The sequence below is a fragment of the Chenopodium album genome, chromosome 16 (assembly GCF_948465745.1).
Source record: "Chenopodium album chromosome 16, dcCheAlbu1.1, whole genome shotgun sequence".
In the NCBI taxonomy this organism is placed as follows: domain Eukaryota; kingdom Viridiplantae; phylum Streptophyta; class Magnoliopsida; order Caryophyllales; family Amaranthaceae; genus Chenopodium; species Chenopodium album.
In genome coordinates this window covers 23,011,590-23,036,639 of record NC_137849.1, presented here as the reverse complement: position 1 = coordinate 23,036,639, position 25,050 = coordinate 23,011,590, and the positions used below count along the sequence as shown (strand labels likewise).

The following is a 25,050-nucleotide window of genomic DNA, read 5'->3' as shown; positions in this document are numbered from 1 at the left end:
GACATAAAAGTGGTGTCCCTAAGCCAATTGGCTAGAGGAACCCAATGGCGAGGGACACGTTCAGTTTTGTTACCCTGCTTGACCCGATTGACCTTGAAATATTCAAGTTGGTGCTCTTGGCTTGGATGGATGGGCGGCTTGTCAGGCTTGTGATCCCCGCGTCCGAGCTGAATGGGATCTGGACGGCACTTGTTCATGCGGAGGTTGAACTCCGCATCTTTAGTTTTGATGCGGTAGAAATGGTGCTTCCAGTCCCTCCATTTGCTGACACGGTCGACCACAACCATGTAATCCCTGGTCGCGCTCAAGACGAGCCAACCATCCGTATCTTTTTCCAGCCGTGTAAGTGAGTGCATCTCACAGAAGACCGCAAAGTCTGGCGTGAAACCCTTGCAGATGCACGTCACCAAGTACCCAAATATATTTAACCAACTGTTTGGTGTCAGTTGGAAAAGGCCAATTTCATACTCGTCCAGAACTGTCCGGACGAATGGATGAAGAGGGAAGCGAAGGCCTACATCCAAGGCGGCCCTATAGACGCAAAAAGCCCTTTTGCGCGGCTTCTCATCATCCCAGGTAGCCACAGCAATGGCTTTCCTGGGGACTTGTATTTCGAATCCCTCCCCCAAATGGAGGGACTCCTTGTACTCCTCAAACTCTTTCTTCGGGAACTTCAGGGCCGTCTCTCCAACTGTACAGGCGTACGGGTCCCTGAAGTTATCAATGTTGGCGACGTTTTCTTCGGTCGCCGCCTCACCTTCGGCCGTCTCACCCACGGCCTCTTTCTCAACTTCTTCTTCTTCCATTTGGTGAGAGTGGGCACTTCCAAATTCAGAAGACAGCACCCTATCCAGGTCTGCTGCCTCGGCCGAGCTTCGGCCTCTTGAGTTGAGTACGCCCATGGAAGAAGGAACGCCCTCCTCAACTAGTGGACGCTTGCCTTTGTCTTTGGCAGCGTCCGCCTCGTTCCCCGAAGGAAGGGCGTTGCAAATAGGTAGATCGGACGGTTCCCTGATTGAGATTCCCGTCATAGGTCTGTCCGCCCCGCCCAGTTGGAGCAGAGGTTGAGAGGAAGAGGGGACAGACGAACCAGCAGCGTCCGCCCCAAGATTGGTAGGATGGTCTTTGCAGGCTACCAGCTCGGCCTCATCCATGACTGAGCTGGCAAATTGAGGGAACCTAAGTCCCGGAGCAAGAGTGGACGAGGCGCCCTGAGCTTGTTGGCGTTCCTCGAAAGAAGAAGTGACCTCCACGACCAAGTGATAAGAGCCAGTGGAGGCGGTCGTTGTTTGGGTGGTGGAGGTAGTCTCCACCTCCATGGTACTTGGGTTATTAGGGTCATAAGGGACCCTAGGGTGAACCAGACTACCGTCTGGGTTCCTGGCCGCATGAAGATCGCGCGTACGCATTGTTCTTGCCATTGCCTGTGGGGACAGAGAAGAATAAGTGGGGGTGAGTATGTACGCACCAGACATAGACTCACTCCAAGGAGGAGACAACTCTTCTCCGTCCACTCTAGACTCCTCAGTCCCATGCGAACGGCCGGCCTCATGAGGAGAGTCGGACGAAGCCGAGTATGGATCCAGAATTGAAATAAAAGAAAAAATACAAGAAAAGAAAAAAGTGTAGACGGCCTACCTTTGTACGTTCTGAAAACTTCGAAAGTGTTCTTGGTGTTGTTGAAGATTGACCGGAAAACTCAAAAAATGCCCGGACAACTCAAACTCACGGCGGTGCTCTTGAAGATTAAAAGGAAAATCACTTTCTCTCACTAGACTGCTCTGACTTCTCTCTAGAATTCACAATTGGGTAAAGTGTGAAAATGAGAATTCACTTCCCATATTTATAGAATGAACTTATGGGGGCAAAATGGTAAAACCATCTTTCCCGCCTAAACATTCAAACGGTAATTTTTTGAGAAATTACTCGAAGAAAGGAACAGAATGACGTTAGGGTTCTGTTAACTTGTGAAAAAATCAGACGGACAACTGATGGCACGTCAAAGTTAGTTGAAGTGAGTTAAGTCACAAATTCAAGAGATTTACACCTTCAACACTTAGTCTCTAGAACTTAAAAATATCTAAGAGGAAAATGCGTCCGCCCAGTTCCCAGACATTTAGTCCAAAGGGGAAAGTTCAGACGCACACAGCATGATGAAAGAACCATAGAGTACGCCTGAAATCAAGGAAGCCCAATCCATTTCAAAAATATGTCGACGCTTTGGGTAGTTAGGAGATAAGCTCCTCCCAGAGTACGAGAGCGTCCAGACTAAAAAGCAAGGATGTTCATTTTAAATGTTGTGGACGCCCTGGGTAGTTAGGAGATAAGCTCCTCCCAGAGTATGAGGACGTCCAGTCCAAAATATGCGGACGTCCCGATGAGCTAGGAGATAAGCTCCTCCCAGAACATGAAGACGTCCAGTCTAAAGTATGTGGACGTCCAAATGAACCAGGAGATAAGCTCCTACCAGAGTATGAGGACGTCCAGTCCAAAATATGCGGACGTCCCGATGAGCTAGGAGATAAGCTCCTCCCAGAGCATGAAGACGTCCAGTCCAAAGTATGTGGACGTCCAAATGAACCAGGGGTTAAGCCTCTCTCAGAGTACGAGAACGTCCAGTACACAATGTGGACGCCCAAATTAGCAAGAAGACAAGCTCACTCCAGACTATGAGGATGTCCAGAACAAAATATACGGACGTCCAGGTAGCAAAAAGAGCTTTGAGTCCAAAATATATGGACGTCCAGGGCAGATGGGAGGTAAACCCAACCCAGAGTACATGGACGTCCAGAATGGAAGATCAGAGGAGGCGGCCAGTAAGTGTACGAGCCACCCCCCTCTGAAGGGTAAATGTTTCGGGTAAAAATACCCCAAGTACGAGGCCCAATCTCATAGTGACACGTGGCCCAATAAGAAGGCGACACGTGGCATTATGAGAGGTTGACACGTGTCCTCCTGACAGGGTGACACATGTCAGTTACCTTTAAATACGCAATACAACATCAGAAAGAGAAAAAGGCTTTGATTACATCAGGCCCAAATCCCGAGAAAAACCTTGAATGTCGTAAAACGGCGCCCCCCATGACACGTGGCGACCCCTGATTGCGCAGCCAATCACGTCACGAAATTCTAGGGTATAAACCCTAGAGGGGCACATGTTCCCACCCCTATAAATACCCCAATCATTTACGATGGGAGGGGGATTACGACATAACATAAATATAGAGCATTAAAAAGCTCCAACTTCTCTCTACTTTCTCTCTCTAGCTTTTCCGATTTCCGATCTCTAACTTGATCGTCGGAGGCGAATATTCCGATAAACGGAATATTCGTTGTTTTGCAGGTGTCCAAGTCTCATTGTCAGAAGAACGCGACCAGTATCCGAGGAGTTCACAAAAAACCCCGAAACACTACCTACCAAGTGTCAGGTTTTCCCTCCCAAACTAAGGGGAGAGGTACGTCTTCTAATTCTCAACCCCTTCCTTCTTCTAGTAACATGCCTAGTGGAAGCTTGTTTTGTGATGATTGTGGATCGTATGAGCATGATATTTCTAGTTGCCCTCATGCATGTATGGATATTTGTGATGATCAAGATGGAAATGTGAATGAGCATGTGAACTATGTGTCAAATAATCATGATTCTAGGTTTGAGAATCAAAGAGGTCAATGGAATAGGAATTACAACAATCATGGCAATTTTGACAACTATAACCAAGGTGGTGGTTATAGGAACCAAGGGAACCAAGGTTCTCGAGGTAACTATAACAATCAAGGTTATAGTAGCCAAAATCAAAACCAAAATTATGGTAATCCAAACCAAGGTTATGGGAATCATAATCAAGGTAGTGGTAACCATAATCAAGGTTATGGTCAAAATCAAAGTAGGGGTAATTGGAACAATCAAGGTAGAGGCAATTTTCAAAACAATGCTCAAAGAGGCCCTCCACCCGGGTTTGCTCTAAAGGCCCAAAATGATAATTCCTATGTTCAATCCTCTTTTTCTTCACATAGAACAAATTTGGAAGAAATCATTGAAAATCAAACAAAGTTGTTGAACACTTACATGACCTTAAGTGATAAGAAATTTAATGAAATGATGACTCATAATAAGATGCTTGAAAATCAAATTTCTCAACTTGTTAATGCTTTGAAAGACCATGCTAGTCCTTCTTCTTTACCTTCCCAAGGCCTAGATCCTAAGATACCGGTTAATGCTATTGTCACAAGGAGTGGTAAGATCCTTGAGGAGAGTTTGCCTAGGATGAGTGAGACTAAAGAGGGCACAAAAGGGGATTTGGATGAAGATGAGAAAGATGGTGCATCTTTGAGTGAGGTTGAGATTGAGAAGCCTAGTGAGGTGAGAGTGGAGAAAGAGATTGTGAAACCCAATCTTCCTTATCCACAAAAATTCATGAGACACAAGTTAGATGAACAATTTGGAAGATTCATAGACATGCTTAAGCAACTTCACCTCTCTTTACCATTTACCGAAGTTGTCACCCAAATGCCCAACTACGCAAAATTCCTCAAAGACATTTTGAGTGGTAGGAGGACATGTGATGGTGTAGAGACGATGAACTTGACCGAGAATTGTAGTGCTATCATAATGAACAAGATGCCACCTAAGCTAAAAGACCCCGGAAACTTTTCTATCCCTTGTGCCATTTATAAAATGCAAATTGAGAATGCCTTGTGGGACCTAGGAGCTAGTGTTAGCCTTATGCCATACTCAGTGTACCAAAGACTTGAGCTAGGAGAACTCTTACCTACTAACATCACTTTGCAATTGGCCAATAGGTCAATTAAGTTCCCTAAGGGTAAGGTAGAGGATGTTCCTTTAAGGGTCGGGAAATTTGTTATTCCGGTGGATTTTGTTGTGCTTGAGATGGATGAAGATGCTAATATCCCCATCATTCTAGGGAGACCATTCCTAGCTACTTTGGGTGCTTTGATAGATGTGAAAAGTGCTAAAATTTCGCTCAAAGTAGGGGATGAAGTGATAGAATTTGATTTGAATGATAGCATGAAGTATCCAAGTTCTTCTTTAGAAAATTTTATGTTAATTGATTCTCTCAATCATGTTGTGTCTTCTATGCATGAGCAATTGCTCACTTCTAACGATGCTATTGAGAATTTTTTGTTGAATAAGGAGAAGATAGGTACTCCAAACAAGGAGATGGGTTTGTATAAAGATTTGCTCAGTGGAAGCTTTGAGGATGTTGAAGAGCAAATGTGTTTGAGAATTTCTAGCCAAGAAGCTTTGCAAGTGGCAACATCGAAGGAAGGTAAAGGTGCTCCAATGGTTGAGCTCAAACCTCTTCCATCACACCTTAGGTATGAATTTTTGGGACCCAACTCCACTTTTCCCGTGATTGTTAGCTCTTCTTTGAGTGAGCATCAAGCTCAAAAGTTGTGTGGTGTTCTGAAAAAGCACCGAAGTGCTTTGGGTTATACCATTAATGACCTCAAAGGTATAAGCCCCGCTTTATGTACACATCACATAACTCTTGAGGAGGGTGCTTTACCTTCTATTGAGAGGCAACAAAAGCTACACCCCAAAATGGGAGAGGTAGTGAAAAAGGAGATCACCAAACTTTTGGATGCGGGAATCATATTCCCCATTTCTAGTTCTAGGTGGGTTTCTCCCGTTCACGTTGTCCCAAAGAAAGGAGGATGACCGTCGTTGAGAATGAGAAAGGTGAGCTCATTCCGACGAGGATGGTCACAGGATGGAGGATGTGTATAGACTATAGACGTCTAAACACATCAACAAAGAAAGATCATTTCCCCCTTCCTTTTATTGATCAAATGCTTGAAAGACTAACAAAGCACAAGTTCTATTGTTTTCTTGATGGTTATTCGGGATTTTTCCAAATCCCTATCCACCCGGATGACCAAGAGAAAACAACCTTCACTTGTCCATATGGTACATTTGCTTATAGGAGAATGCCATTCGACCTTTGCAATGCTCCCGCGACATTTCAAAGATACATGGTGAGTATATTTGGAGATATGTTGGAAGAGGAGATGGAGGTTTTTATGGACGACTTCTCTGTAGGAGGTGTTTCATTTGAAGCATGCCTTGAAAACCTTGAAAAATGTCTTGCAAGATGTGAGAAGGTGAACTTGGTCTTGAATTGGGAAAAATGTCACTTCATTGTGGAGGAAGGCATATTCCTTGGCCACAAGATCTCTCATAAGGGGATAGAGGTGGATAAAGCTAAAATTGAAGTCATTAAAAAGCTTCCACCTCCAGTGAACGTAAAGGGAGTGAGATCTTTCTTAGGGCATGCCAGGTTTTATAGAAGATTCATCAAGGATTTCTCGCTCATTGAAAAGCCTCTTAATGATCTTCTTCAAAAAGATGCCGACTTTGTGTTTGATGATAAGTGTTTGGAGGCATTCAATAAGTTGAAGAAAGCTCTAATCTCTACTCCTATTGTTCAAGCTCCAAGATGGGATTTACCATTTGAGTTGATGTGTGATGCAAGTGATTCGGCAATAGGAGGTGTCTTGGGTCAAAGAGTGGACAAGAAACTTCATGTGATCTATTATATGTCTAAGACTCTAAATGGAGCTCAACGGAATTACACTACAACGGAGAAGGAATTTTTGGCTATAGTTCATGCTTTTGAGAAGTTTCGTTGTTATCTATTGGGTTCCAAAACCATTGTCTTCACAGATCATGCGGCTCTCAAGTATCTTTTTGCCAAGAAAGAGTCCAAGCCAATGTTGATTCGGTGGGTTCTTGAGCTCCAAACCTTTGATATTAAATTTGGGGATAAAAGAGGAGCGGAAAATGTTATGGCGGATCATCTTTCTCGTTTGGAAATTTTCAAATTCAAGATGATGGTTCTCCAATTGAGGATAGAATGCTTGATGATTTCTTGTATGCTATTGACGCAAGGGAACTCCCATGGTTTGCCGATTTAGTGAACTTTCTCGCATGTGGGGAGTTTCCTCCTTCCTTTTCTAAGAATCAAAGAAAGAAGCTCAAGAGAGAGGCAAGGCATTATGTGTGGGATGATCCCATCTTATACAAGTGTGGGGTCGATGGTTTACTTAGACGTTGTGTGCCAAACGAAGAAGTGCCTAGTGTCTTGAAAATGTGTCATTCGGATCCAAGTGGGGGCCATATGGGTGTCTCTAAGACCGCCACTAAGGTCCTTCAATGCGGATTATGGTGGCCACATCTCTTTAAGGATTCATGGGGCTTTGTCAAGACATGTGATTGATGTCAAAGATTTGGGAACATCTCCAAGAGAAATGAAATGCCTCAACAACCCATACTTGAGTTGGAAGTGTTTGATGTGTGGGGTATTGATTTTATGGGACCATTCCCCTCATCTTTCGGAAATCAATATATTCTTGTGGCGGTCGATTACGTGTCTAAGTTGGTTGAGGCCATTGCCTCCCCAACTAATGACCACAAGGTGGTTATGAAGTTATTTAAGAAGATAATCTTTCCAAGATTTGGGGTTCCCAAGGCGGTGATAAGCGACAACGGTTCTCATTTTATTCACCATGCCTTTTAAAAGATGTTGAGAAAGCATGGGGTCCATCAAAGATTCGGCCTCCCATATCATCCTCAATCGAGCGGTCAAGTGGAAGTCTCTAATCGTCAAATCAAACTTATTCTTGAAAACACGGTTGCGAGAAATCGAAAGGATTAATTGGATAAGTTGGATGATGCTCTTTGGGCCTATCGAACAGCTTTTAAGACCCCCATAGGTACCACTCCATACCACCTAGTATACGGCAAGTCATGCCATCTCCCGGTTGAAATTGAACACCGTGCTTTGTGGGCAATCAAGAAGATAAACTTTGACTTGGTAAGTGCGGGGGAGAAAAGGTGGTTAGATCTTCATGAGTTAGAGGAGCTTCGGTTTGATGCTTATGATTGTGCTAGCGTGTACAAAGCTCGTTCCAAGGAAACACATGACAAGCTTATTGAGAAGAAAGATTTTTGTGTTGGCGATAAGGTTCTTCTCTACGATTCAAAAATGAAGTTGTTTCCCGGAAAGCTCATGTCAAGATGGAGTGGTCCCTATTTGGTCAAGAATGTTTTTCCAAGTGGTGTTGTAGAGGTCTCAATGATGGATTCTTCTTCTCCATTTAAGGTCAATGGCCATCGTCTCAAGAAGTATTTCAACGGTGCTTTTGTTGGCCTTGTTCACTCATTGCTTTTCCGGCAACCACCTTAATTGGTGGAGGACGTCGAGCTATGACGTTAAACAAGCGCTACCCGGGAGGCAACCCGGTTTTCTAACCTTTTTCTTTTGATTTTACATTTTTCTATATTTCTTTTATCCTTGAGATTTTTCTTATTTCTCTTTCTTTTTATTTGTTTTCTTGATTTTAGGTACCATGAGATTGGTTCGGAGAAAATTTCCAACAATTTTGGTGTTATTTCAAGCTTTCTCGAGGTTTGGTTAAGTTTAGGTGGAATATTGTTGGGGTTTTATGCTCTCATGTTTGCATTTTTATTGATATTCTTCTCTTTTTCGAATGCGCTTTCAAATATCCCCTTATGCAAACACGAGAGTATATTCATGGCTGAAATATTCTTGCTTGGTGCACGTGCACCAAAGGCTGCGTGCGCGCACAAAAGGGGTCAGAAATTTTTCACTTACTTTGGCAAAAATTGACGGTTTTTGAACCATCCCCGTACCCCCTTGGTGCGCACGCACCCCATCCCTGCGCGCGCACACCACATGGGTCAGAGTTTGGCCTGAATTTTTTAACATAACTAGCCCTACCTGGTGCGCACGCACCCCCTGCCTGTGCGGACGCACCAGGTAGGCATGGGTTTTTACCATTTGTCGCCAGCCAACGCAAGTGCAGCCCCTGCGCTGGTGCACACGCACCAGGCTTCTGCGCGCACGCACCAGCCACAGCAGCCTGGCGCGCACCAGCCCCCTTATAACCCCAAGCGCATCACCTTATTTCCCCTTTCTCTCTCCCCGATTTTTTTCCCCAACTTTCCCAACTCTATTCTCTCATCAAACCCTATTATTTTTCTTGCAAAAGCATATCAATTTCACCTCTTTTATTCTCATTCTAACATCAAATTACATTTAACTCATCTCATTTTCGAATTTTACAAGAAAAATTCCAGAATTTTGACCCAAATTCGAAATTTTTTGGTTGATTTTCGAAATTTTGAGGGTTTGTGTTGAGGTTTGGAACTTATCTTTGGGTGTTCTATTTGTTCTTAAATCTTCTTTTTGGACAATTTGCAAGTAATTCAAGGCTACATTGAGGTATAATTTCTTATTTTCTAGTCATCTTCTTCCTCATTGTTCAAACTTGAAACCTTATTTTTGCTTTCATGGTAGAACTCCATTGTTGGTTCCTTTAACTTGTAATTTGTGTTGAATGATATCATTGAGTGTTAAATTGAAGCTTTTTCATGATGAATTTGTATAATTTGCTTGATTCCTTGATTTACCATTGTTGGTCATTTTCTCTCTCATGGGTATTCTTTATAATGGCTTTATTGCTTTGATAATTCAATGCTTGAGGTTATTTTGCTCAATTTGACTCATGATTTGGTCTCTTATGTTCATTTTTGCCTTTAATCCATGCTTACTTGTTTCAAATTTATGATTCTATATTAATGGCATTTTGTTCATATGTAGCCATCACATGATTTGTTCTCTTACTTGTTTCTACTTTGAGATAATTTCTTTTGTGCTTGATTCTTGAGCAATTACTTATGCTTATTATTAAAATATGACAAATGTAAGATTTCCTCATGAGTTGTTCTTCTTCTTGTAGATGGCTCCAATCCGTCACAAGAAGCAGGCAAGATCAAGTTCTAGCAAACCAAGGCATGTTGTTCCACCTCCACCCGAGGTAGAAGAGATATACGGCATTGAGTTTTCTAAAGAATCACATTGGGATCGTTTCAAGCGTCTATCCAAGAGAAAGCTTAGACCAAAAAGATTTTACGATCAAGCAACAACCAAGTTTCTCGGCATAGATGAGGACGTTCGGCTTCTTGCAAAGGGCCTTCATCTTTTAGAGTTCTTGGATTTGAGCGCCCCTACTTATGCTAGGGTGACCTATGAATTTCTTTCTTCTCTTGAATTAGTTCGATAATCGAGTGACGATTCCTCAAGGATTTTGACTTTCCAATTTTTCAATCATGATCACTCATTGACGGATTCTCAACTATGTTCTTACTTCAAGTTTCCTTGGGCCGCGGATGCGGAACAATGTATCTACCCGGCACATGGTAGAATGGCAGATGATCATGGATATAATGAGAAACGTTGGTGGAGAAGTATCTCGGAGGAAGGGAAATATGAGCCTCAAAATTCCAAGACCGCCTCCATGATTCATCCGGCTATGCGATATTTCAACCGTCTCCTCACTTACGCTCTTTGCTCCAAAGACTCTTTGGGAGCTATCTCTCGAGAGGAGCTTTGTTGGTTGTGGATAGCCGACCAAAATGACTTTGAGATTGAGTTGGTGGATTTCAACGAGCACTTCATCAATCGACTCTTGGATATTCGTGATGGAGTTAGCCTATCGGGGAGCATCCAATTGGGAGGGATGATTTCAATCCTTGCTCTTTGCATCAATGACGACTATAAGACTTTGTTAAATGAGCTTCCCCCAATTATTGATCCTCGAGAAAAATCTTCTTCTCATTTCCTCAACATCTCCGCCCTTGTGAACCAAAAGTTCCTCGATCGTACGAAGAAGGATGATGTCTTCATTTGGAAAGTTTCTCGGGTTAAAGAATGGTTCTTAATCCCATGCAAAGAGGCAACCACCCAACCAAGAGAGAAAGACTCCTTATCTTGGAGGCCTCCGATGCGAGATATTGACCCTTCTATTCGACGTAGGACGAATCATACAAGGGGCCGCTCGACCAATGCTCTCTCATCGAATGTTCAAACCATTCCCACAGTTGAACCGGAAGGTACACCTATTCCTTCCCCCTCTTCTACTCCTTCTACTTTTGATTTGTCAACCATTCATGCTAGGCTTGATTCTATTGCTAATGTGTTATATTCTATGCCTTCTATGCAACCCTCTAATCTTGGTTATGACTATCATGCAAATCAATTGTACAATTTGCATGTTCGGAGGGGGGAAATCGAGCCCTATGTGAACTACCCTTATCTCCCGGTCCAACAAGGACCTATTCCTCAGTGGGAACCTTTTGATCCTACCATTGGTCCTCGGCCTTGCTACCCTTATTGGGAGGGCCCTCATGTTCACCCTAGTTCTATCATAGGCACCACCCCGACCACTTACGACTATCGGCGGCCCGGTGGTTGTGATCATACATATGATCCGGCTAATCCTTCGCCCTTTCCGGACCCTGAGACTTTTGGGCGGTGGGGTAGGTCGGGTGAGCCGGTCTTAGATGATTGGTCTCATTATTTTGAGGATTATAGAGCTAGGAGGAATGGTAGGTTAAGGGGTAAGGCTCCTATGGACGTGAGTGAGATGGCTAGCTCTAGTCATGCGATGGAGACCGGTGAGGGGAGTTCTCATTCTACCCCTAACCATAGTGCGGAGTGATACTACCATGGCTTCCCCCCTTCTTATGTGCTTTATATGATGTTTCTCGATTGCCTACATGTCTTTAGGTTTAGAGTTAGGGGGGTAGTCCAGTCTGAGCTTGGGGGTGCTTTCTGCATTTGTTTCTGTGCTTCACCATATTTCCCCCCCTGCTTTTGTAGTTCATTCCTGGTCTCCTATGCTTCTGGTATTGATCTTTGTGTTGTTCAGTTTTATGATGATGCTGCTGTATTTCTGCTGATTTCTCTGCCCGGTTATTGGTTTGTTGTTTGTTTCGCTGATTGTTGTCCGCTGAGTTTCTTTGTGTCTTTATTATGATGATTCCTGATGATGACTGTCTGATTTCTTATCTCCTGATACTATTTTAGTCTGATGATTCTGACCCTTGCTGCTGCTATTACTTGCTTTTTCTTTATTTTCCTACATTTTATTTTCTATTTTCTTTTTTTCTTTTGTATAGAAGTTACTAACAATTTTCTTTGTATATAGTTTTTTGTTATTTCTCACCTTGCTCTATTGCTTATGCTTTGGATTTCGACGATTCATAAAGGTGCTCTTTCACCTTGTTTAATGTGCAATAGCTTTGGCGCCCGGTGAGATCTTTCTACTTCTTTTCTTTTTCTTTTCTTGGTTGCTTAGTCTAGGATTAGTTCTAGGAGAAGTTGAATGGTTCGAGGTTGTTTGCTTTTTAACACCCTAGTGTGTTTGGGAACATTGGCGTTGTGGCCGAATGTTCACTTGTTTGTTGATTGGGATTTATGTGTGTTAGTATTACTTCCTTTTTGCTTTCTACTTCTCCTATACTTTTCTATTTTTCATTTCATTTTCCTTTTCTCTTTTTTCTTTTTCTTTTTCTTTTGTTTTCATCTTCCATCATGTTTTCCTTTTTCTCTTTTTCTTATTCTTTTCTTTTCTTTTTATCTCTTTTCTCTTATAAAAAAATTAAATTAAAAAAAATAATAAAATAAAATAAAAATAAAAATAAATAAAAAAAATAATAAAAATAATAATAAAAAAAATAACCTTGTTTTTGTGAATATGAATAAAATGTTTTTGCTTTTACTTTTGATTTAATACCACTCGAACTTGCACATTGGCTATTTTTCTTCCTAAATACAATGGTTTGCACGGTTTGAGAGTATCTTTGGTTGATTCTAGGATAGGGTATGCTAAGGTAGCGGTTTAGACCTTTCGGGGCCTTGAAGCCGGATTCTTTTGGTTTGTGGTAAGACGAAGTTGCTTCCTTTGGTGGATTTGACACCTTTAGTAAGTTTTTGCTACAACCGTGTGAGGTTTCTCTTTTTCAAGCTTTCATCACTCTTGATTGTGCGGCGTGGATCCTCCACCTTTGCATTCCTAATCTTGAATCTTGACTCATAATTCTCAAACACGAGACCGAACCAACTAGGAAGGACAAAGGCCATTTTTCGGGATGGTAATTTTTCATTTCTAGGATTTTCTTCTTTCTTTTTAGTTCATTGGGTTTACATTTTCCATCTTGCTAACCATTTGAGCCATCCCCCTTCTTTTCAAGCCACATCTTTAGAACTTTGAACCTTTTGTTTCTTTTCGTTCCATTATTGGTTTTTGTGAAGCAAATGGTCATGCTTTTGGAGTTTGTGACCTAAAAAGTTGGAAATTGGTTTTATTTGTATGCGAACTCGTCTTTTGTACATATTGTGAATAATGGCAAATGAATATAATCGAAAAAGTCGTCCATAGTTAAAAAAAGGCAAGGACATAATAAATGCAATATCGAAAAAGTCGTCTAAAGTTAAAAGAGGCGAGGCAATTGCTTTGATATAATGAAAATTACATTAAAAAAAATGAAAAATTCAAAAAATAGTTTGATATGTTTCTTTTCCCTTTTCTCGCATTGAGGATAATGCTTCCTTTTAGCTTGGGGGAGAAGCGTTTACGCTCTTTGTATATATGCTTGTGGATATAGCTTTGAATAAGCTTGGGGGTATTAGTTTGTTTTTGTTTGGTGACTTCTTGGTTTTGGTGTTGAGGTGTGGCCAACCTTTGCTTCATAATCTAGGTGTACCACCAAATTCTAAATTTTAAGCCTACCCCTAACCTTTTGCCCTTACGTTACAACCTTTGGGAAAGTCCTTTCGACCTAGTGGTTGAGTCATACACCGAGGGAGGGCATTATGAGTTAAAGCCTAAAGAAAAAGGATGCAAGGTCAAGATGTCGAGAACCCTCAAGTTATATTCTTTTCCGGTTCCTTCATGGAACCATAGAAGGGAAGATTTGAAGCCATTAGGGAGAACGCGGTTAGATTGGTTGGGATGAAAGTGGGTTGCGCCTCATTAGTTCTCTACGCTTAGCATACCCTATGTTTCAATCAACCCTCGATATCTTAGAACGTGCTTACCATTGTTGTTTTAGAAAGCTTGATATCCTTTGTGCCTTGATCATGTGCAAAAGGCCTTTGTATAAGCATTTCTTTTCTTTTTAAGGTTTTAATCTTTTCCTTTTCTTTTCTTTTTACTTTGCCTCCTTTTTAATAAAAAGAGTTATAGGTTAACCTCTTAGGAAACCTTTACGAGAGCATCACTCGTCCTCTAGAGCGATCTAGGGGTTTAAATGGCTTGTCTTTAGTTGCTAAAATTGATCGTGATTCCTACGAAAGTGAGTTAGTGTATATTCTCATCTTCTCTAATTTTCTTGTTTCTTTCTTTGCTTGAGTAGTGGCATCTTTTTCCCTTGGGTTTGATTTTGTTTTGCTCGAGGACGAGCAAAAGTTTAGCTTAGGGGAATTTGATGAGCGTCGTTTATGGCGCTCAAAAGAATAAGATTTAGGTTCATTTTCTTTATTTTCTTTCATCATTTTCATATAGTTCTTTTAGTTTTATTTGATTTTCCATTTTTATAATTCACTTTAGTTCTCGATTGGTTTTTACGAGTTTTTCATATTTTTAGTTGATAATTCATAATTTTAGTTTTAGTTTTACCTTGCTACGCTTCCTCTCTTTGTTTTATTTGTGTTTTTTAGGTGAATAATCAAGTCAATTTGCTCATTTTGGGACTGCCATGTTTGCGGGCATCATCTCGAGTGCACTGATGATGGGGATGCTCGGGAACGCGGAGTTTGATCAAGCAAGCGAAGGAGCCAAAGCCTATGCATCGCACAGGGGTGTGCGCGCGCGGCACAGGGATGCGTGCGCACGGCCTGTGCGGCCCTCTTCGATCGATTTTTCTTATCTATAGCTTTTGACTTTCTTTTTGGAGGACGACTTAACTTTGTACTAGAGAGAGAATTTTTCCAGAAATAGTAGAGAGAGAAAGTAGAGAGAGAAGCTTAAGATTTACTTGTTTGTACTTGAATTTGATCTTAGATTTCTATTTGATCTTGAAATTCCTTCTTCAATTCAATGAATGTTTGTAAGATTTCTTTCCCTTGATTTACTTTTAATGCAATTCCTTCTAGTTTCTTGGATTTGATTGAGATTACATTCCTTGTTTTAGAATTTGTTGATTGATTGATTTTCTTTGATTTAGCTTTAAATGAATATGAATTTGATTGAATTTGTTTTGTTTCTTAATTTCACCATGTTTAGTGAGTAGATTAGTTGCTAGGGAGAAGGGGAAGCATGCTTGATTGATGATTTTTGCTAGTTGATGATGCTAAATTGATTTGAATGGTGCAATTAAATTGGTTGACATAGTTGTGCATGTGATTAATTGGATTAGGAGTGATCAACCTATAAGATTAATCTAGATTGCATTGCAAATCTCAATGACATGAACCCTTGATTTGAGAATTGCTTTAATTGATTGAATTTGATTGTGATTTTCCTAGCTAGCCATTCATAGTGAACCCTAGCTTGGCTTATAAGAGATAGCCCTTGAATTCCTTTGATTGCAACTATTGTTTGTCCTTTGCAATGTTTGAATTGATTGAGTGATCCTTCAATTAGCATAATCATTGAGCTTGCATGTGGAACCTATATCCCTAGTGTTTAGTATATTGAATTTCTCGATTAATCTAGATTTCTTGATACCTTAGTTACCAACTGCATCTTCCCACAAACTTCGAAGTAGCTTGACCTAGGCTATAGCCTACACCTATTCATTCCCTTGGGTTCGACCCTTGACTTACCATATACTCGTATTAGGTTGGTCGAGTGTTTATAAATTTTCTTTGCCTCTAGGAAAGGGTAGAGAACGACCTACATTTTCCTCGTGCCAGATCATACACTTAAGCATGGTGGCATCCAAAGGGAAGGAAGCTAGAGCAAAAGAGTTGCCAACAAGTTTTAGGAACTTGTAAACCGTTCACAGGGTGAAGGTTACACCCCTTCACGATCCATGAGATCGCTAACTCCATAGTGGTCTGGAACCATGACTGGATATTCGTGGATGAAGTTACAAATCCAACCTAAAAGAGATTGAACCTGCCCTAAAAATAGGCCTCTACTTTATTCATCTCATATTCATGTGCGCTTTTCTGACTAACATGCAATCAATATATTAATCCTAAACCTGTTTAATCTATGTTGGTTGAATATTAATGCACAAACAAATCTATCATTGGCAATCACCTGAATTATAATCATATTAGCCTAAATAAGATTATTAATTATCTTATTAAGCGTTATTTCAAGTACAAATTCCCTTTAAACCTGCAAGAGAGGGCGCGATCAAGCAATAACAATAATATCAAGCAACATAATCATAACAATCATCATCATAATAATATCCTCATCAAAGCATAATAATTTTAGCAAGATATTAGGCATGATACTAACATGATTAATAACAAATCCTAGCATGCCACTAAACAATAAAGATCAAAGCTTTAGCCCTAACATGATACTAATATGATAGAAGAAATAGGAAGCAACCTAAACATGATACTAGAAAGCATTAAAAGTCGTAACATGATACTAACATGATAGAAGAAATAGGAAGCAACCTAAACATGATACTAGAAAGCAATAAAAGCATCCTAACATGATACTAGAAAGCAATAAAAACATCCTAACATGATACTAGGAATTAAAATAATATAAACATGCTTTCTAAAGCAATAAAGCAATTAAAACAACTTATTTTGTTGCCTCGTATCTCTTTCTATCAAAACAATACACACATTAGTAACTTCAAGGAAAATATTAAATCAAACAATGAATTTAAATAATTGAAATAGGGATTTGGGACCAAACCCTCAGAAATTATCAACCTTTCACGTCTAGGGCGAAGACAACTTCAAACTTGGCTAGGTGTGTCTAGAACTCGTGAATGCGGCATTGTGTTTGTAAAAAGGCTAGGCTAGAAAGAGAGAGAAAGAATAAGCATTGTTTTTAGAGAGAGAAGAGAATAGAATTAGATGATTGTTGAAAATTGTTGGTGATTGAAAACGGGGAAATATGACCCTATTTATAAGAAAAATAGTCCGGAAACGATCAGAAAAAGACCGAATCCAATCTGAAATAAAACTACTTCTGTCGCCGCGCGACAACTTTGTCGTTTCGCGATGGTTCACGCGTTTCTAAAATCCGTACAGAGTCCTTAATCTAATTAAATTAGACTAATTAACGTCCGTACTTTTCTTTTTAAATCAGATTTAATTTTTTTAAAAACACTTATTTTATTCCAAATTAAATTCTTTACTTTCTAAAAATATAATTATTAATCCTAATCCCATTAGAACTTAAAATAACCTTCTAAATTATTCTAGAATATTAAAGTCAATCCTAATAATTTTAGGAATAATAATTAATGGGCCCTCCACTTGATCATTAGGCCACATAAAACCATTTCACGCCCAATTTAGTATTCTGCCCATAACTTCCTCATTATTCATCAGAATTGGGCTTATAATATATCGTTGGAAAGCTCTTTACGAGCTCAATCCAACTACATCATCATTGGACCCTTATCATGGATCAAACTAAATTGGAACCGGATATTTTCATAAATAGAGTACATTTTCGAAAATAGAAAGGAAGTATTTTTATTAAAACAACCGCATCACAAGACTTTTCACACTTTCACTTCGTTCGACAATCAATGATGTGAAATATATTCAGAACTGAGTTTGGATTTTGGGGAGACACAATTAGGTGTCTCCAGAGTGTCTGACCATCTTTAGCCATTTCAGGCGTGTATCCCCCATAGACGACGCTAAATGTTTCGGGGTTTTATGGAATCCCTCGTGATACAGGTCTTGAATATGTCCAGACGACTGCAGACACTTGCAAAACAATGAACATGCCGGTGCTGGTAACGGAATATTTGCCTTTGTCGGTTAAGTTAGTAACCGAAAAACAAAAAGTTTAGAGAGAGAAAGTAGAGAGAAGTTATAGCATTTTGTCTGTCTTTTATTATGACATGTCTCGATCAACTCCTCTCACAATTAATGATTGGGGTATTTATAGGGGTGGAAAAGTGTGTCCTCTAAATTTTGATGACTTAAGTAGTGGGCGCTGATTGGTAGCGCAATTAGGCAAGGACACGTGTCTCAAGGGGGCGCCGTTTTGACACTCTTATTGGGAATTAAGCCTCTTGATGTAATGAGGCATTCTCTCTTATTTAGGTGCTCCTATCCTGCCACGTGCCATCATTGGACCACGTGTCACCTTAGAATTGGTCCACGTGATGGGATAATTTTACCCTAAACATAAGATATATACAAAAAGAACATAAAGCTGATTGGTACATCGGCCTCTACCATAAAATTTCAACACTGTTGTCTATACTTTTTTATTCTCTTTGAAATTAGATTATAGTCTATACTTTATAATCGGATTGTTGACAAATTGTTAGTAGACCAAATTTGTGATTGTTTATCTTTTAAAAAGTCAGTCCCAATTTTAAATTGAAGTTATTTTTCATGATTGCTCAAAAAGAAATGAATTAAACTATAGGTAGATTGTAGAGCTGTTCATGGGCAGTCCGACCCGATAGGCCTGGCCCGTCCGACCTGTTAAAATTCGGGCCTTGACACCTTTTTAAAAAATCAATAAATTAATGGACGGGCCAGGCCCGGCCCGTTTGTGAAAATGGGCGGGCATGGACAATGGTATTTAAATTTCGGGCCGGGCCGTCAGCAAATTTAATCAGCGTTGTTTTTTTTACAAAAAGTCTGAATTTTTTTTAAAAAAAATACAGTCGGTACAATTGTACAAGTACTTATCTAGAAGAGTCTTTGTCTCTTTGACTGCCATTTACTCTCTCTCTCTCCACAACATAAACCAAAAAAAAACCCTAGATCTACAATCTACATTTTCATCTCTCTTTATTTCATAATTCATAATCTTCATATCATACTAATCATAGTCAAAGGCATCATCTTTCAAAGCACAAGATCTACGACGTGAATAGTGAGGTAATTCTAATTATCTAGTATTAGGTAATTTGGTTGAATAATTGTCTAATTTTCTATTATTAACTTTTTTCTTTACTAATGTGAACTAAATTAGATAATAGCATGTGAATTTATTTGTTTTTACTCCAATTCGACAACCGATTCAACTTTTAAGGTTCATATTATGGCTCTTAATAGTCCCCTAGTATTTAATGGGGTTGTAAGTCTTGTAATCAATTAATTAATATATAACTTTGTTAATTTTGTTTAGTAAAACTATATAATTTAGTTTCAACTTGTTCATATTGATTTCTTGTGCAAATTATATTGTTGTGCTATTGAGTATAATTGTATGTGTAATATTTAATTCTTTTTTAGTTATGGGAATTCAGCTTTTTTAGTTATGGGGATTCAGCTCTTGGGGAAAAAGAAGAAGATGAAGATGACTATGAATCCAAAGACGAGGATTAAACTACTATTGAATAAAATTATTTAATTAAGTGTGTCTACACATTTAATAATGCTTTTTTTTACTTATTATTTATTTCTTATTATCTTCTAACTAACTAATTTAATTTTAATTTTTGTTTTGATAGTGGACAGGGGTCTACATTGGATTTTGGATTAAACTAGTAAGCTGGAGAGAAGAATGAGCAAATGGCATACGCTAACTGCTTGCAAAGTTGGACTATTAAGCCTGTTTTAATTTTGTGTAATTAATATATACTATTTTGTAAAAATTAAATTTATAACATGCCCTGTTAATATTTTGCTTAATGCATTATTGCATTATCTATTTTAAGGTTCATACTCTTATTAGTTAAGGTTTTAAACCATAACAATCATAAGTTACAAATTTTTAAGAAAATAATCCACCAATCAGTTGAAAAATAATGAAGGTTAATATTAGGCCCGTTAACCCGCAGGCAAGCCTGACCCGGTAAATAGACGGGTGTGGGCAGCATATTAAGCCCGTTTAAAAGGGCTTGGACTTCCACGTTAAGCCCGTTGGACAAAATTATTGGGTTTGGCCCGGCTCGTGTCCGGCCCAAACCTGCAAATGAGCAGCTCTAGTAGATTGCTCAAAAAGTCGTCGCATTTCAACAACAGAAAGGTTTGAAATCCTGGTTAGCTAATTTAGGAAGAGTTTTGAGAGAGAGAGAGAAAAAAAAAAAAAAAAAAAAAGCATGGATAAGAAATAAAAGCTCAACCGGAGCTTCCGTTTACCAGTTTAAAAAAAGACAAAAACAGAAGTGGGCCCCAACACCACCATCCTCAATTATAATTTGGACTATTCTCACATTAAAAGCTGTTAAGAGGTCAACCCTTACCTCTCTGTCCCCAACTATCCCTCCGATTTTACCGACCCTTTAATCCAACGGCTCTCTTTTCACCTTTTGACTCTCTCTCACATTTTCTTTAATCATACTCCATTTATTTATTTTATTTTATTTTTCCTTTTTTTCTCCCTTCCAAACACGGTCTTCCCTCGATTTTCATTTTTTTCTTTCATGGCGCGGGTCCCTATAACAAAGAAAATATAAAATTATATTAATAAAAAATGCTAGGAGAAGTGCGTGGTCAAATGTACCGGACATTTCTTTATACGTAAGACTCTTTGAGAATCTGAACAAACTCCCTTTGACACGTGTTGAATAACTATTTGTTGATTTGTTTGACTATCAAATGAATTGAAACGACAATATCAGTTGAGTCATCCGATGCCATCCTTCACTATGAAGCCGATCATCTAAACATTTTGACCCTCTCCTCTTCTTTCTTCCTTTATTATTATTTTTCTTTTTTCTTCTCTTTTGTAGCAATTCTTCAACTGGCCTGTGAAGATGATGATAGGAGCTTACAAAAGTAGTAGCGATAATTTCGCTGCTAGAATGGAAGAAAATGCGGTACGAGAAGCGGCCGCGGCGGGTCTTCAGAGCGTTGAGAAGCTCATAAAATTACTCTCGCAAAATCACCACCATCTTCAACACGAGAACCAACAACAGCAGCACCAGCAAAGGCAAGACGATTCCACCACATCGGATCAGAATCAAAATCAAAATGATTCAGATTACACGGTTGTTGCTGATCTTGCTGTTAATAAGTTCAAGAAAGTTATCTCCCTCCTCGACCGCTCTCGCACCGGCCATGCCCGCTTTCGTCGCGGCCCTCTTCATCACCAAACCGCACAACAAGCACAGCCGCCACCGCCGCCACCGCCGCCACCGCCGTCGCAGCAGCAGCTGAAGCCGTCGCACGGCTCTGCTTTTACAAGGGTATATTCATCATCTCAGATCCAAAGATTACCACCTCTTCCGCATAATAACCACCCTCACCATAGTCAACCCCAATCCCTTGGTCTACCAAAACCAATAGAGCGCAAAGATTCATCAACTACCATTAACTTCTCATCGTCGCCTCCAATTTCAGCGACTAATTCGTACATTTCATCGTTAACTGGTGATACCGATAATGTACAACCGTCGATGTCTTCTGGGTTTCAAATTACCAATTTATCCCATGTCTCATCCGTCGGTAAACCCTCTATTTCTTCATCCTCTTTGAAGCGGAAGTGTAATTCCATGGATGATTCCAAATGTGGCGGATCTTCTGGCCGTTGCCATTGCCCCAAACGAAGGTACTTTTTTAATTTAATTTTGTTGCAATAATTTAATCATCTTTTTTATGCGTTCCTTCGAAAATAATTAATGATCCGTTAAATTGTTTGACTTTTTTTTTTGTTAGATCTTTCAATATTTGGAAGACTTTTTAATGGCTACAATAAAAAATGTAGTCATTGTAACTGTTTTCAATCTTGACCCTTTAAATTTAATGAATCAATCTAGTCCGTTCATATAGTTGTTTTTGACATAAAATATAACTGAAAAAAAAAAAAAAAAAAAAAAAAAAGAACTAAACTGTTTGTCTTTCATACTAAAAATAAATTGGGTTGTCACCATTTATGATTTCTCAACCTACAAATTAAAGGACATCTTCATCAAATATACATATAAGCTGATAGACATAATGTAAACACAGATGATTATACAATTAAGATTTAATAACTTGGATTGTTTCCCACCCAAATTAAACATTCATCATCATCATCATGTATGCCTTTAAAAATTTAAAATCATCCAACTCCCATCATCCCATGTACTACGTATGAGGAATTTTGATCTATTTTCATTATAAAAATAAAAAATAAAAATAAAAAAAAAGTAATTGCAAATATAAATCCTTGATCAATAAGGTGGGATTGCGAAGGAGAACGGAGCAAAACAAAGTACAGAGTATGATTGAAGGATAAAAACTGTAAATAAAAACGTGTAGTTTGCTTTTTTTTATTTTTTTTATTTTTTTATTTTTTATTTTGTAAAAAAGTCATCCAAATTAAAGGTTTAGATTAGTCAAATTTTAATTAATGGTTGAGATTTAATCTAGTATAACGACTACAATAAAGCCATTTAAAAACTATCCTCAATATTTACTGTATTTCTTATTAAAAAAATATATCTTCCGTTGAATTGTTTGACTTTAATTTTTCACTGTAATTTCTTATTAAAACAGCAGGTTGTTTGATAGAGTTTATTTCTAGATGATTTTCTATCTTTTAGTTGATTAAATTAACTAAATAATAATCTGGGCATATGTTAATATGTTATCTAATTACTCTCTGTATTATATTGTATGTTAAATTAAATTGTTTGTAATTCATGTGTTACATGCAATAAAAGGAAAGTGAAGTCAAAATTATAAAATCGGGAAAAAAAAAAAGTTAGATAAAATTGCAATTTTTGCTGATTGGGGTTGACTTTAATCAGGAAGTCAAGAATGAAGAGGGTGGTTAGAGTGCCAGCAATCAGTGTAAAACTGGCTGATATTCCTCCAGATGACTATTCATGGAGAAAATACGGTCAGAAACCAATCAAAGGATCACCTCATCCAAGGTTAGTTTCGTAATTAAATTCGTCTTAATTTATGATAGAAGATGGAGTTTCAATTCAACTAAAATTACTTCTCGATTTTGAAAATCAGGGGTTATTACAAATGTAGTAGCGTGCGAGGATGTCCAGCGCGTAAACATGTGGAGCGCGCGTTAGATGACTCGTCAATGTTGATCGTGACATACGAAGGCGATCATAGCCACCCACAGTCTGTCACCGACGCCACCGTTGCGGCCGCGCTTGTATTAGAATCGTCTTAGTCAATGCACAAACAAAACAAGAGAGAGAAAAAGAAAGAGATAGGGGCCTACAAGATCAACGGTGAATATTTGCTATGATCTTGGACAAAAATGGGTGGGGCACATTGTTGATCGGATCAAAACCGTCCAAAACAAAGAAGACAGTGATAATATAAATTATTAATGATGATGATGATGATAATGAAGATGTTGAAATTGCATACTTCGTATGATATTATGTTAACGTTTTGTCAACGGGTCAACTTAATAGAAAGTCCAAGGCAACTTCTCCAAGAAGATTAGATTAATTAGTGGGTGGTATTGGTGGGTTTACGTCATCTACCAAATACTGCATAAAAAATTGAAACTCCACCTTTTTATGTCTCTTTTTTTTTTTTTGTTTTTTATATATTTATTCTTTTGTTTTTTAAATTTTTTTTTTGGGATTTTCTCCCACAGTAGTGCCCATTTTACCCTTTAATGTGGAAAAAAAAAACTAATAGATGTATTTAGTAATGACCAGAGTATATTAATGTTAGTGAAAGCTGTGGATTTGGTGGGAGTTGAATTAATTATTATAATGATCAAGAAAAGATCGCTCCTATTACTCCTTCCGTTTTTAAATACTTGTTTTACTTTTTATTTTCGGTTATTTTCAAATACTTAATCTATTTTCTTATTTGAAAAGTTTTTACAATATTTAATTAATGTCTCTCAGCTAGTGGACTCACCATGAATTATATTTTATTAATTTTATATTCTCTCTACTCCAATTATTTTCTTTTACTTTAGCTTTTTATAATTATTTTATTCTTTCACCTATCCAACTATCTCCATATTTTATTACTTTCTCCAATTTCTCTTACAACTCCGAACATAGAGAAATGAAGCAAGTATTTAAAAACGGAGGGAGTATAGGGCTAATTTGGTAATTTGCTTTACATTTTTGCCTTGTTTTGTAGGAGTTCCTAGAATGAAGTGGCTTTTTTTTTTATTATTTTTTTTAATTTCTTCTTGTATTAATGTAAATTTGTCTTTGGTCTATTACGACGTGTAAGGCGGGGTCATTTTAATTTGAATATTTGTTGGAAAATCCCATTCACTTTAACTTGAGCTAAACTGCACCTAGAGATGCTCAGAAATAAAAAAAAAAAAAAAAATGGTAAAATAGATTCATTTTGCCATGAACTCACGTTACAAATAGTCCAAAAGTCAATGGAACGGGTTAGTTGCCACTTGCCAATACAATAAATTAATGTAGGGAAGTGGTACAAAGGACATTTCGTGAGTTGAATGGTTGAGGATTGACCGCAGAACATTCATGGTCTGTTTACTAAATCCACGTGAGTACAACCCTTAGATACTCCTTTTTTTTATAGGTCAAATTGTTAATACTAGTAGAAATTCTCAACCTATCAAGCTATAAAGCTAAGTTTAGCTTGACTAATATGATCTGAATTTTTATGCACTAATTATTATTATTAGGTAAAAGCTAACAAACAATTTTGGAGCGGTTGATAAGCTAATTAAAAGTAAAGTATCAAATTAAAATGAACATTAATTATACCGATTGACGTATGATTTTGACATACATTCCCAAATCAAATACCATTTTAGGAAATATTTTAAATGTTTATCTAACACTCTGATGACGTTCATTAGCAAGATCCTTATGATTATTTTAATTTTATTATTATTAGTGTTATTCTCAATGGTATCATTATAGTATTGACTTTCCCAAAAGGTACAAATTTTATTTTTGTAGCCTCTACGGTATTGTAGACACCTGATTGTGTTTCTCCAAAAACTAAACTAGTGATGAGTACCTTTTACGTTTTGATTAACGAGTTCGGTAAAGAGTTGAAAAGTCTCGTGAAGTTCCCTTAAACTTTGACCATATTCCTAACCTTACCTAAAAGGTTTTAATCCAAAATAATTCATTTCGTACCTTTAAACCCAAAATTATTTATTTCGTATCCTTAAAATCATTCATTTCGTGTCCAA

General features: G+C 38.4%; 1 protein-coding gene across 1 annotated transcript; it reads left to right on the top strand.

Moving 5' to 3' along the window:
* Positions 1–20,351: 20,351 nt before the first annotated feature.
* Positions 20,352–23,248, top strand: LOC145586315 (putative WRKY transcription factor 7). Its single transcript, XM_081643103.1, has 3 exons — positions 20,352–21,498; positions 22,685–22,810; positions 22,899–23,248. The coding sequence occupies exons 1-3, from the start codon at positions 20,705–20,707 to the stop codon at positions 23,065–23,067; spliced, it is 1,089 nt and encodes a 362-aa protein (XP_081499229.1). The 5' UTR covers positions 20,352–20,704; the 3' UTR covers positions 23,068–23,248.
* The last annotated feature ends 1,802 nt before the right edge of the window (positions 23,249–25,050 follow it).

Bases quoted from the DNA above. Each gene is read 5' to 3' on its own strand.
- LOC145586315 (XM_081643103.1), top strand. From the start codon at position 20,705: ATGATGATAGGAGCTTACAAAAGTAGTAGCGATAATTTCGCTGCTAGA. The intron at 21,499-22,684 runs GTACTTTTTTAA...GACTTTAATCAG, and splicing joins TGCCATTGCCCCAAACGAAG to GAAGTCAAGAATGAAGAGGG. The intron at 22,811-22,898 runs GTTAGTTTCGTA...TTTGAAAATCAG, and splicing joins AAAGGATCACCTCATCCAAG to GGGTTATTACAAATGTAGTA.